General features: G+C 31.6%; 1 protein-coding gene across 1 annotated transcript; it reads left to right on the plus strand.

Moving 5' to 3' along the window:
• Window positions 1-9,944: 9,944 nt before the first annotated feature.
• Window positions 9,945-12,215, plus strand: LOC114180525 (uncharacterized). The gene is made up of 4 exons (XM_028066837.2): window positions 9,945-10,067; window positions 10,144-10,282; window positions 10,375-10,574; window positions 10,680-12,215. Exons 1-4 carry the CDS (start codon window positions 9,945-9,947, stop codon window positions 12,000-12,002), a joined length of 1,785 nt encoding a protein of 594 aa, XP_027922638.2. The 3' UTR covers window positions 12,003-12,215.
• The last annotated feature ends 2,493 nt before the right edge of the window (window positions 12,216-14,708 follow it).

A 14,708-nucleotide genomic window follows, 5' to 3' on the forward strand; every position in this document is an offset into this window, starting at 1 on the left:
GTTTTAATGTTTTATGATTTTGTAATAATTTGGTAACTCTTATTACTAGACTTTGTTATTTGTAAACATTATATGACTCTTAAGTTTTATTCGAATTATAATTTTGGATTTAGTCCATTTGACTATGTAATAAAGTTTTAAATTTCTCGCGTTTTTTTGGGAAATGAACTGAAATAAATGAGGTATATTTACTATTTCTCCATTTTATTTATTTAAATCCATAATATCCGGTTGGGATGTTACATTTGGTATTAGAGCTTTGTTTTCAAAATGATTTTTGTGTTCTATGGGAAGTGAGTTTATCGTGTTTCGCTCGCGAGACTATTCTGAGTTATGATTGCTAACTTTTTGTTTTGTAAGTCTTAACTGGAGCTGTTTGGTGTGAACAACTGAAAATGTGGCGTGCTCAGGCAATGACAAACAGGCGAAGGAGGACTAACGCTGGGGCTGATGAGATTGCACATGCGATTCATCGGATGATGGATGCGATGTAGCCCATTGCAGTGCAACCTAGAGCCGTGGTAGCACCCACTCACCCAGTGACGATGGAGGACTTTATGAGGCACAAACCCGAGCAAATCCACTCCTGATGAGGCAAACACGTGGCTCATAGAGTGTGTGAAGATCTGCAAAGTGATAGAGTGCACTGATGCATAGAAGCTGTCCTTTGTCACCTTCCTGTTGGTGGCAGATGCAGAATATTGGTGGGTAGGCATGCAACATATGATGCAGACCCGTGAGGAAGCAGTGACCTGGACTTCTTTCAGGACGAGATTCTTGGAGAAATACTTCCCCGACTCTACCAAACATGGGAGGGAAGCTGAATTCCTCACATTCCAGCAGGGGAACCTGACTGTGCAGGCATACATAGATAGGTTGGAGTATTTTGCAGGATTCTATTCGCCCGCTGTCACGGAGGAGTGGAGATGTAGAAAATACGAGGGAGGATTGAAACATGAGCTCCGCAGATTTCTCGTACCCTTGAGGATCAGAGAATTCCCAGTCTTGGTGGAGCAGGCCAAGGCAGTTGAGCAGTTGGAGATGGGGCCCAATAGAGTTGCACGACCACAGAAGACTTCGGCTGATACCAGACATCAGAAGAAATCTTACAGCCGTCTGCAAAAGTCGGCCAATAAACTATAGTGCTTTAACTATAGTGGGGAGCATCTGAGGATGGATTGTCCAAAACCCTCTAACAGCTCGGGTGACAATAGTAGCACTGGCAAGTGCTACGTGTGTGATCAGACAAGACACTTTGCTCGAAGATTGATGTGAAGATCACAAAGCATGAAGATTGGACTCAATTCGTAGACTGTATGACATGGTGAAGATATCTTTTGTCTTGTGTTCGTCTTTTTCAATATGTTAAAAAGGGTTTTAAAAGGTTAAAATAAAAGGCCTACTGCATATAGTTCTGGTATGAATGTATTCAATCAATTGATAAAATCACTATCAATCACAATAATTTTGAGGTATTGTTCGCTTTTGAGCGTTAATTCCGTTACGGTTTTACCCTTAAAAGTCGCTTCGGAGGATGGAAGGAGGAATGGATATTTAAACAATCTTAGGCCTTGACTTCTAAGTAATGCGAGACTATTAGGTATTGTACGAATAAGGTGAAACGAGAAATAGGTATAAAATTATAATATATATATATTCTTAACTGCTATGTAGTATCTATATGTATGTAAAAACTTAAGTTAGTGGGTATAATTATATAAATTATATGTTATATTCAATGGAGTTATAGTAAATTGCGTTTTGGGTTTAGTCATTAAGTACCTGGCGAGTTGCATTCTATTTAGTTTGAAATCTTGTTAGTGGGCTTGGTGTTTCGAAATTGAATTTAGGATGCAACATTGTTTTCTTTTAAATGAAAATTGTGGTTTTAAAGATGGTGTTTTTCTTCCTTATTTTTCTTTTACTTTTTGAAAAGGATATATACACTACAAAAAAGTATAATTTTAGTAAGGTTTATTACTTGGGGTTATAATAATCCAGTATAATTTTAGTAGGGTTTATTACTTGGGGTTATAATAACCTCTACTAAGACATAAACATAATAGAGGTTTTAGAAACCCTCCTTAAGTTTTAGGGGCTTTTCAAGAAACCCCAGTAAAATTTAGTTTCGAATTTATTTATTTTTTATTTTCACTCAAAAACTGAGAAACAACTTGGCTCACGTCTCATTCTATCATCTTCGTGTGCCTCTCAGCAAATTTTCTTCCTTTGATTTCAAATCATAGTGCCTAAGAGGAAGATAAACTGTTCTTCTCTCCATTCCCGGTGCTGGTGGTGAGCTGTAAGGTTAGATTATCACACTTTGGGTAAAACATTCTACTAAAACCCTTGATTGATTAAATGTAAATGTAAAGCCTTTGTGAACACTAACCTAAATAGAGAACTCGTGTGGTTTAGAGACGAAAAACGAGTAAAGGTTGGTCAAGCTAAAGATTGATTTGTGATTTAATGAAGATGGTCTCGTCAAGTGAGTTTATTGAACAAATACTCTCATATTTGTTATGTAGTAGATGTGTTTTGCTTCTTGCTTCTAGATTTAGTTTATAATCTGCTTGTGGATTTCATTTTTAATTTACACTCTTGGATTGAGTTTCTTGGTTGATTGGTTGAGCCTTGATACTTGTAAAATTTTTTAAGAGTTGTTTTTCTGCTTTTCCCTTTTGAAATGAGAACAAAAGGTGATTAATCCTCTGAAGAAAAATAATGAATGCATAAGTTCAGTAGTTTCAATCACCTTATAAACTGGTATGAAACCTCTCTGTTAAATACTGGCTTAGTTATGGAAACAAATTACTTAATGGCTTCAATTTCTGGTAGAAAGAGCAACAAGTTCAATTCCAAAACACGGAGAGAACACGAATATATGAAATATAAAAGTGTAGAGAAGAGTATATACATGTCCAATCACGAACAAGAACCAGATACTTCGTTACATATACATATGACCATCTTTGGTGTCTGATGTTCGTGCCAGAAAATCTGAGGAATAGACATAATAACTTCCTTCTCTTCTATAGTAGCTATGGGGACCACATCATGAAACCATTTGCATCAAGATTCTTCATTCATCACACCAAAATCAGAAAAAAACGAGTTCATTTTCATTTGATCAATATCAAGTAGTACTAGTGATTGTAACATGTAAGAACAAGAAAGAGTTGATTTTACCACTGGAATATTCCCTTTTGGGAGGGATATTGAAGTTGTTACTGCTGCTTCTCTTTCTTTCTGGTTCATATGCACCTTTAAAGAGCCATCGAAAAATCTGATATATAATATATCACAAAAAAGAAGAGGAGTTAGCTTTAAAAAAATTTGTCTATGTTTGTGGGTCGTGTGTGATTGTACTAGTCAAATGAACAAGTTTGCAGATCTAGCTTGTTGTCTGGATACCAAAGATTCCTGTATACTCTATGAGTCCTTTGGATAAGACAAACAAGATTGTAGTGAATCTAAGGATGATTGTGAGACAACCAGGTTGTGAATGGGGAATGGGGAATAATTGGCTTGTGATTCTTTCTAACATAGGGCTTAATGCTTTATTATATATATAACATCATCAAGTGGCACATCCTAAATAGTTGTCGATGCTTGTACTATTTGAAATGAAATGCAATTAATTTGTGAATTTGAGAGGGTTTGGTTGCAAATAATGAGAAGAAAACAGAAGAAAATAAGAAGGCATTGTTACATTTTATAAGACTAGAAAATATAGGTAGCATTACTACATTTTAGACTAAGATTTTCTTAAACTAGATAACGTGTATAATCTATAGTTTTTCTGTCAAACATTGTAGAAGAAAATTGAGTGTATTTATATGTGTGTGTGGTGTATGATGAAATAAAAAAAATGATTTACTTTATGATTTGTTGATAAGTTTGATTTGTTGATACGAAGGAAATGATTCTGCTATAATTAATAGATAGAAGTCAACTATAATTGGTACTGTAAGAAGCACTATAAAAAGTAGTATATATGTGTATGTATGACTAGAAATGAGAACAAAATGTAGGCATTATATGCAGATAATAAGGTAATTACTAAAAGAGATAGCAACTTTGTCTTTCGGCATATTATCATCACTCAATAGATTGCTTCGTTTCAAGTGGCATTTTATATTAGCACAAAATATGTATTTTAGGAGATTTTCTATCATCACTAGAAATAATTTTGCACTAATTATTTTATATTATATTCTAATGCATTCAAGTTTTCTCTTCATAGTAAATTCTTAGTAGGTATGGCAACAAGCTCTATGTAATAATAGCACCAACGAAACAAAGTTATGCATATAAACATTTTGGATACAAACCAGGTTTTATAGTTGTCGTTTCTTTCTTTTATAGCCAATACAAATACAAATACCTATAAATAAATAAGACCAACTTTAATTCATTTTATGTCTCACAAAATCATTCCCACAACTTAAAACTAATGTTGTACCCAAAATCTTGTTGCTCATCCTACACTAAACACCACCAATAAGTAGTACTCTGCCACTTCATTCACGAGAACTCGAGAGTCTCGAAGTCCAATACTTCTCTATTTCATGCTGTTCTTCCAGGAATTCTTCTAGCAATTAAAGACCACCTAAAAAAACACATTGTTTTTATTTACTACACTTCTTATAAAGGGTAAGATTCAAAGCACGTTAACAACAAATTTTTCTCACCTTTTCCCAACCGGGGAAAGTTATTAATTATCATTATTTTTGATATGTTAGATATCTGATCAAGGAAGTGTTCCTAACGAAGAAACAAATGATCAACATCCAACACCGCATTAGATGATATTTTTTGTTTACTTTTGGAATTTGTCAACAAATATGCTTTTAGGAAACTTTTGGTTAATTATGCTAATAGGGAACAACTCTAATTTCCTTTTACATTTTTGTTTATTGTAGGTAGATAGTGCACTGCTTGTTGTGTCACTATCATTCAAATACTACTTCTCTAACACTTATTATATTAAGAGTATTATGACTGCTAGTCCACTATTGGTACCATTTGAATGAATATTTGTATTGGTACCATTTGAATGAATATTTGTATTGATTCCTTATTTTGAAGTGACCTTGAATTTTTTGCTTATTTGTATTGATTGGTACCAAAATGTTAAGCAATAAATATGAAATTCTATAGAATAAGGTTCGTTTCGTACTCAAAGAATTAACTAAACAAATCAATTATCAGGAAAGTACAACTTTAGCATTATAGCAATGCCATAACAATATGAGCACTAACTTTTTGGTATTAACAGGGGTTTTCGAGGAATTAACGGGGGGTTTTGTAACCTCAGGCATTAACGGGGGTTTTTGGAACTCCAGGCCTTATTGGGAGTTTTCAGAACTCTAGGCATTATTGGGGGTTTTCAGAACCCCATGCATTACCGGAGGTTTTCAGAACCCTAGGCATTAATGAGGGTTTTCGAAACCCCGGGCATTAACGAGGGTTTTCGAAACCCCGAGTATTAACAGAGTTTTCGAAACCCTTAGTAAGTTGCACGACTTCCAAGAGTTGCTAAAAACTCCCGGTAATCTGTTAACCACGCTTGCTCTTCTGGGAAAATTTCAAACCCCTAGTAAAACCACTAGTGGGGGTTAAACCCCCGAGAAATGCCAAATATAAACCCCGCTAAAAATAATTATTTTTGTAGTGATATATATATATATATATATATATATATATATATATATATATATATATATATATATGATTTTATGGATATGTGAGCTGATTTACGGAGGATTTAATTTCTTTTTATTACTGGTTATTGTGAATTGGAATTTTCTTATGATATTATAGGCAGTAAAAGAAAAGTGACAAGTGATGTTTTGGTTCTATAAATATACAAGCAACTTTTGGTTAACAAAGTTAGTCGTTTTCTTTTCTCGGAATGTTTTCTTTAGTTATTTTTATTAATTTTGGAATGAAATTAAAGTATTTCTTTTAACTAGGGTAGAGTTGGGTTGCATGATTTTTTTTATTTTAGGAAAATTCTCGCCATTTTGGGTGCTAGTTTATTATTTTGGCACTTGGGAATATGTTTGTCATAATTGTGGCCTTGAGGTGGCACTAAACAGTTTTGGTTTTCCTATGGTTATAGGAAATGGTAATTAAGGATTTGCTGTAATATTATACAATATTATTTGGATGTTATCTTATGTATGATATATTTTTATATTAAATATGATCATTGAATATTTTTGTTTCATGTGGCGTTATCGTATAATAAACAATATATTGATGAGTAGTTGTTTTGATATTTAAACTCAAGGCAGTTGAGATAATGAAATATTATTATTATTTTATACGTATTTTCTTTTAGAAAATGTTGACCTTGGGGCTTTGAATTCTTTTAGTAGTAAAGTATTTACGGTTTTTGGATTGTTATACTGCATAAAATTTAAGAGTGGTTTGTTGGTTCATGCGACTCAGTGATAAATCATTGTATTTTAACTTCACAATAAATTTGATGTTGTTAGTAATTAAAAATTAGGTTAAATTACCCTTTTGGTCCCTCTATTTATCATGAAATTTCATTTTGGTCCTCACGTTTTTCGTTGTCTCAATTTGGTCCTCATTTTCTTAAAAATGATTCAATTTGGTCCTCACCGTTAACTTTGACCAAACGGTGTTAAAGTCAATACCACATGTCAATTTATGGTTTTTTTGAATTTTTTTTTGGATTTTTTTTCTTTTTGACACGTGTCACTTCACGGTTGTGCCAAATGTCAAAGTGACTCAATTTGGTCCCTATATTTGTTTTTAGTATCAATTTAGTCCCAATTTTTGTAAAAATGAAGCAATATTGTCCTTGCTCAAATTGACACTAAATTTACTTTTTTATAAATTTTATGGTGATATTCTTACTAAAATTAACGTTTTTATTAAATATTTCTATAAATATTTTAAATTAACTTTAAATTCTACACAAAACATTAGACTTTGATTTTGTTTTGAACTTGAAATTTAGTTCCTAAATTTATGTGTGACAAGTTATTTGATTTTTAATCTTTACGAAGTTTGCATAATATGATACACTTGATGCCTTTATATACGATGACAAAATTGTTAATTTTTGAAATTAAGTTTGGGGTTTAACTTTGTTTAATAATAAAACTAAACAAAATTATTTAAAAATATTTCTATAAATATTTAATAAAAATGTCAATTTTATTAAGAATATCATCATAAGTTGTATACAAAGATTAAATTGAGTTTCAATCTAAGGAGGGACAATAATGCTTCATTTTTACAAAAATTGGGACTAAATTGAAACTAAAAACAAATATAGGGACCAAATTGAGTCACTTTGACACGTGGCACAACGGTGAAATGACATGTGTCAAAAATAAAAAAAAAGTTCAAAAAAAATTAAAAAAATTCAAAAAAACAATAAATTGACACGTGGCATTGACTTTAACACCGTCTGGTCAAAGTTAACGGTGAGGATCAAATTGAGTCATTTTTAAGAAAATGAGGATCAAATTGAGACAACTAAAAACGTGAGGACCAAAATGAAATTTCATGACAAATAGAGGGACCAAAAGGATAATTTAACCTAAAAATTAAAATGTTGTTTTAGAAATTGGATGTCGGTGTTGTTTTAGAAATTTGGTGTTGTTGTTTTAAAAATAAATGGTGTTGTTGATGTTTTTTAAAAGTTGGTGCTGTTTTAAAAATTGTGTTGTTCTATATTACTAGGTGCAAAATTATGGTTGTTGTTTTTGTATGAAGAATTTTTGGTAAGTTATATGTTAAAATCCTTAAGTGCAAGAAAATAATATTAGGGTTGTGGTTTGATGATGATGTATGGTTAATCATATGATGATGAAGTATAATATACATGTATGTATGTATGTTTGTGATGGTGGTGTATGTATTCTCTCGTAACCGTAAGACTTTGGCATGAGCTTAGCAAGAGTGCTCTTACCTAAGGTTCTGGTGAGCAGGTAAAGTTGATGCTTGAAAGTCTTATGGAAAGCAAAAGGGCCCTTTTCAAGAGGCGTTGTTGTGTATAAAAGGTAATGAGTGGTTATAAGAGAAGAAGATACTTTATTGTTAATATTTTTTGGAACAATTTTTATTTAGGAAAAATGTATGAGTCAGATGATTTGAACATAGATATTCTTTTAAATTGGAAAGTTTATGTTGATGAAATAAAAGAACGGTTTTTCATAGTTTGAAAATTTTATTATTTTAGTAGCATGGAGACAAGATGTTACATCTTACATGTATTTTGGTCTTTTTCTTGCAATGTTTGTCTTAATTTCTTGTAGCTTAGCTAATACAAGAGCTTAAACTTAGATTCAACTGCATCAAAACACCTCAGAATATCCATAGAACATTTATACAACTAAAAACTTATTTTTAACATGTTTTTGTAACTAACGATTAATTAGCTTTCTTTGAATAAATATTAATTAAAATAACATTTAAAGCACAAAATGAAATAAGAAACTAAGTTTATAAGTTAAATGAGTACTCAAATTTGCACTCATTAGTGGACATCATGGAGTTGATGAGGCAAACCAACTTAACGTCGAGTTCCAAGGGATTATTAATGTGATAAAAGCTTTAAAATAGATCTTGTTGATCATACGAAAAAGGTAACATTCTTTGCAACATAGAATAAGCAAATGATTGTAAGTAAAATATGATGTTTGCTTAAAGCTACGTGCTTATCGTTTGAGCTCATAAATGCTTATCAAAAGTAGTAATAAGTCTATAATGTTATATCATCATATAGACAAAACACTTATGTATTCATGATTTGTTGCTTATCAAAACTTCTCTCTTATGGATGAAGCATAATCATGCTTTATGCTTAGTTGTTTTCAAAAAGTGTTGGACTTTTTCTTAACAATTAAATTCTTCTTTGTATTTTCATACTTGAGAGAAACCTAAGACTAATTCAAACATAAGATACTTGGAAAATGACAATTAGATTAGTGATTTATCATAGAGTGATGTATTTTGCTATTCGAGGAAAGAGGATGAGTAAGGCATGTCTTATGGCGTGATGGTATAATATTTGTGGGGAGAGAGAATCTCATAGTCTTAGTAAGATTTTATTGTATGCCAATATGTAATTATGCTTTTTAAGATTTTACAATCCTATTAATATAATAAATCAGACTCTTTAGGATTTTAAAATTTTTTTTATATAAATTATTTTAATAGAATTTTACAACTTGAAATATATTTTTGTTGCATATGTTAGAACTTCATTGTATTCAAAATAAGAAAATAATTTATAATATAGTTTTAACATGCACAATAATATATGTTCACACTCACATATGAATGGCAAACAATTAAAGAGAATTGCACTAGACGGGTGGTGTGCTCATAAAGATTACGACTAAACAAGTGTATCCACTTCGGTCGAATAGAACTTAATAATAACAATTAATATTATAAAAGATTTAACATTATGTAAGCTTGAAAACTTTTAAATTGTAGAATATTTTGCCCTTTTTATTTTATATTTACTTCAATTTTTCATTAGTATTTGTTTCACTATTTGTTTTATTCATAGTGTTTTATCTATATCTAATCATATTGTTTTTAATAATGCAAATTAAATACAATGTGTTCATGCTCCAATGAAATAATTACGTAATTAATAATTTAAAGGAAAAAATTAATTATTTGTTTAAAAATTTAAGAAAACTATTGTTTAATAAAATGGATGATGATACACATTAATTAAAATTTTTAAAAGTTATTTATTAATTAAGTTTAATAATTAATTAATGAATATTAATTTAAGGTAATACAACTAAAAATGGATGATGATTTTGTATTAAAGGGTTATAATGGGTGGTTGTGGTTAACAAATACAAAGGTATGGTTGTGAGTGGTTTTGTTTGGATAAATTGTTTCAATCAGATTGTTATTATTCCAAAGGAACTACAATGACAAATGATAAGATCTTGGTATTAGCAGGTGAGAAGAGCGAGATGTTAAGCTTGGTGAAGAAGACTTTCTATTCTAACAAAGGAATCTTTCTCCGTGAACTTATCATTAATGCTTCTAATGTAAGTTATCGTTCAAATTTTATTTTCTATTTGTAATTTTTTTGTAATTGTTATTGATTAACGTATGCATGAACAGGCTTTGGATGAAATCCAATTTGAGAGGCTCACGAAAAAAAATATTTTAAATAATGATGAACTAATTGTTAGATTAATCCTTCACAAGGTTAACAAAACACTTTCTATCATCGACAATGGTATTGGCATAACCAAAGTAGGTAGGTAGGTGATGATATTCCACTTTCATTTGCATTGCATTGTCATTAATTGTATTCACGTGTGTGTGTGTGTGTTTGTGTGTTTGTTTTAGATTTGGTCGATAATTTAGGTGTTGGCTTCTACTCTACTTATTTGGTTGCTCATAAGGTTATCCTCACCTCCAAGCATAATGACGATGACCAATATATTTGGGACTCTCAACCTGGTTCCTCTTTCTTTTTAACCAAGGATATCGATGACCAACGACTCCCTAGGGGAACTAAAATCACCCTCTTCCTCAAGGACGATCAAGTACATAAATTAAGTCATTACTTATTTTACATTATTTCTTCTGTTCAATTTAAGTCATTCATATACTTTATGTTACATCTTTTGTTCACTTATTATTGTCAATAGTTGGAGTACTTGGAAGAGACCACCATCAAGAATCTCATTAGCAAAGACTGTCAACAAATTACCCATCCTATTTACCTTTGGAGCGAGAACACCAAAGACCATTGGAAACTCATTAACAATTGGTTGCACGACCAAGAGATGCGCAATAAATTTGTGGCTCAAAATCTTGGAAAACATTTACCAGATCATCTTGAATTCAACGTTCTTTTCAAATTGTCATTGAAATCTCTTAAAAGATTTGGGTGCATACGCAAATCATGGGCTCTCTTGTTGGAAAATCCAAATTTCACGAACCTTTTGCGCTTTAATTTGATATGGAACCAAAATTCATGCTTTGATGATACCTCTCTCCTACTATGCCTCGGTCCAGTTAACAACCAAATTATTCCTAAGTCTTCCTTATATTCACTTTGTGGTAATAAGTTTCAGAATTTGGAAATATTAAATTGGCCAAATCCACATATAGAAGGTCACGCTTATGGATGTTATATTTTGGGTTCTTCTAGTATTAATGGAATTATTTGCCTCTACCTAGAAAGTACAGGAATTGTGTATTTATGGAATCCTTCTACCAATGAATGTAAGGTCACACCGCCTAGCCCAACTGAGGATATACCGTATTATGTCGACATTATGATTAAATATGAAGGATTTGGGTATGATTGGGCTAGAGATGATTATAAGGTGATTAGAAACGTATGTTATTTTGAAGATGGACACTTGGACGGAATTAATTATGGGGAATGGGATTTTAGAGATTTATGGGAGATTTATAGCCTAAGAAGTAATTCTTGGAGGAAACTTAATATTGAATTGCTTAACTGCCAGGGTATTAATGATACATTCTACTTAGAGGGAATGTGCCATTGGTTGTGTAACAATGACAAGGAAGGATATTTGGTATCATTTGACATAAGCAATGAGGTATGTTATACCACCCTCACACCCTTAGATATACCCATAGAAATATACAATGATTTTAATTTGTATTTGGTGAGGAGAAAATTATTTCTCTTAAATGGGTTCATTGCTTTAATGTCAAATTATAACGATACAACTATATTTTACATATCAATTCTGGTTGAAGTTGGTAAGAAAGAAACATGGACTAAAATCTTTACTATTGGACCTTTACCTTCACTTTCGTTTCCAATTGGAACAAGTAATATGGGCAATATACTCTTCCAAACAAATGATGGTGACCTAGCTTGGTTTGACTTAAGAACCAACCTGATTGAGAAGCTTGGTGTCAATGTACATGAACGTAATTGCCAAATAATACTTTATAAGAAAAGTCTTTCCGATCGAAGGATAAATACATAATGTCTTCTTTTGTTTTCACCTAAATGACTTATGACTACTTATATTAGAGTTTTCTCCTACAAATATCCAAAGTGGCTTGTCAGTTTCTCATTGTAGTTCTCTCAGTTTATGCCCCCCTTTGTGGCAAAGTGGAAATTATAAATATAATACAACTAATCATTGTAATGGAATTTTGTATCACAATTACTCGACATTATTTGTGAATATAGCAAACTATCCTATGATAGTGTTAAATTGTCATCAATGTTACAACTTGGTTTATATTTACATTATAATTGTTTATTTGAATTTACCCACAAATATGTGCTAATGTTCCTTCTTAAAATTTAGGAAAAAGTCAAAGTGTTCAATTATGTTAACCATTGACTTGAATTACTTTACATCTCATGTTGATTTTTTAAATATAGATTGAAGTTTGTTTTGTTTAAAATACATTAACTAAGTGAGTTAGTTACTCATGTATTAGAATATATATATATATATATATATATATATATATATATATATATATATATATATATATATATAAATTATCTATCTATTTAAATTAAACTACTTCTTATTATGATATTATTTATTTTCTTACTATATGAATCCCAAAATTTATTTATTAAGATTAATGAAAGTAATCAAATGTTAATGGCTAACATATTAGTTCATGTTAATAAGAAGACAAAAACATTATTCACTCTCATCCATTTTATAGTTTTAACACCCCAAGTTGGGATGTCATGAAGAGTTATATAAATCGTATACTTTTAGTGGAAAACAATTACTGAAAAAACGTACTTAAGTAAAAGCTTAGAATTTAATTTATTAAATATTGTAGTTAAAAACATCAATTGTCTAAAAAATTTCAAATAACAATGACAAATAAGAGAATTACATCGTCTTTGATACTTAAGTTAAACAACTTAATAAAAACGAATAAAAATCTCGAGTTTACCACTTCCTCTCGTCAATCTACTCCGCGCCATAATCATCTGCATTATCACCTGCTCCTATATAACATGCACATCATATGATCATTGCACACATATAAACACATAAAACAAACAAATAGGGGTAAGCTAACCATAACCACTGATATATAAAAGAGATTTACCAAAATAAGACATTGCATTTAATACTAAACATCACATCCAAGTAATATACTTAAGCATTATAATTACAATCACATCATGCATGAGAAATAAATTTCCATAAAGAAAACCCCTCCCAACGTGTAAAATATAATGGTTATATTAAAGAAAAGATCCAAACTATAACCCTAATGTCATGCACTTACACCCGTGAATGATTTATCTAATTGAACCAAATGCTACTAATAAATATATAAAAGGTAATCTTCCAAACCACAAGGTCTGACACACAATTGTAAAAAGAAAAAATTAAAGGAAAATGCAAGGCTGCCCCACATCCTAGACGTGATGGAATCTTACATTCAACCCATCAACCACATCCTAGACAAACGTTCAACCCATCAAAACATTGGAATATATGCTAATTACATGAACTACACCACAAAGGAAGGAAAAAGAATAAGTTTATGTGTATGTGGACCCCTCATGTACCAAAAAAGAGAGAGAACCCAAATAATATGCAACTACACACCTGAATGACTTTTCTCATGAAACCCAAAAGCTTTAAAGAATGAAAACAAAGTACATTTAGGGTCCATGGTCTTCCACCAATCATGTGAAAAGGAACAACATAGATGCTTGGCAAAAAAATTTAACCCCTACATTGCACCGTGAACGTGAAGTGAAAAGGAAATAAAACTCAAGTTGTGCCTCGATTTGTAGTCTTTCGTGGATCCTCCCCAAGGAAAATGACATAGTGACACACCAATTTTTACAACTTCTCTTACAACCTGACGTGTCACCGCCACTTTCTATTTTTTTTTAATTTCAAAATGCACATTGGTTCTGTATGAAAGGAGAAAGGTTTTTCACTTTCTATTTTTTGTTTGAATGGTAGCGCAAGAGGCACGAAGGGAGAAACCTGCGAGTGTCGTTGTTGTACTGGAGAGCACATTCTCATCATCCTTAACCGCGACAGATAAACTATTGAAAAGGTGATGAATCTTGTTGAACCTTTATTCTTCCTCTTGTCACCATTCATTCCTAAACCCCATTTTATCCGTCATTTTATGTGTTGGTGTTGTTCGTTGCAAGGGTGTGGGCTTACCCATTGGTGGAAACCTTCGTATGTTGTGCCTCCATATCCCTTGGAAAGTAGCCATCCATTTTTGGTGTAGTGGCATGGTGAGCTTCGTCGCGTTAGTGTTTGAGGGTTTTGTCTTTGTCGTCAAAGCTTATCGGGGGTTCGTTTTTGTAGAGGAAGTTGTTTTTGAGTAAAGCTTTTTTTTTTCTTCACTTTTCTTCTAATTAATACTTGTTGAGAAGGGGAGGTGGAAGATTGTATTTTGTTGGAATGTGAGTTGTTTGGGTTAGGGTTACTTTTTTGTTGTTAGTTTCAATCATTTATGTTTCTCAAATTGTTCATTTTCCTTTGAAAATGCTTTTCCCTAAATTGGTATTTGGAAAATTTTGTTGGGTTTTGTGTATTTGCTTGTTGTACCAAAATATTTGATTGAGTGTTTGAATCCTGATTGCGGAGTGTGTTTTGATTTTGTTGTTGGCATGAAGGTGCATAGTTTTGTTGATTACTATTGCATTACCTTACATGGATGATTAATCTAAG

This window comes from Vigna unguiculata, chromosome 4 (assembly GCF_037176805.1).
Source record: "Vigna unguiculata cultivar grain cowpea cultivar isolate G323 ecotype 2 chromosome 4, ASM3717680v1, whole genome shotgun sequence".
NCBI lineage: Eukaryota > Viridiplantae > Streptophyta > Magnoliopsida > Fabales > Fabaceae > Vigna > Vigna unguiculata.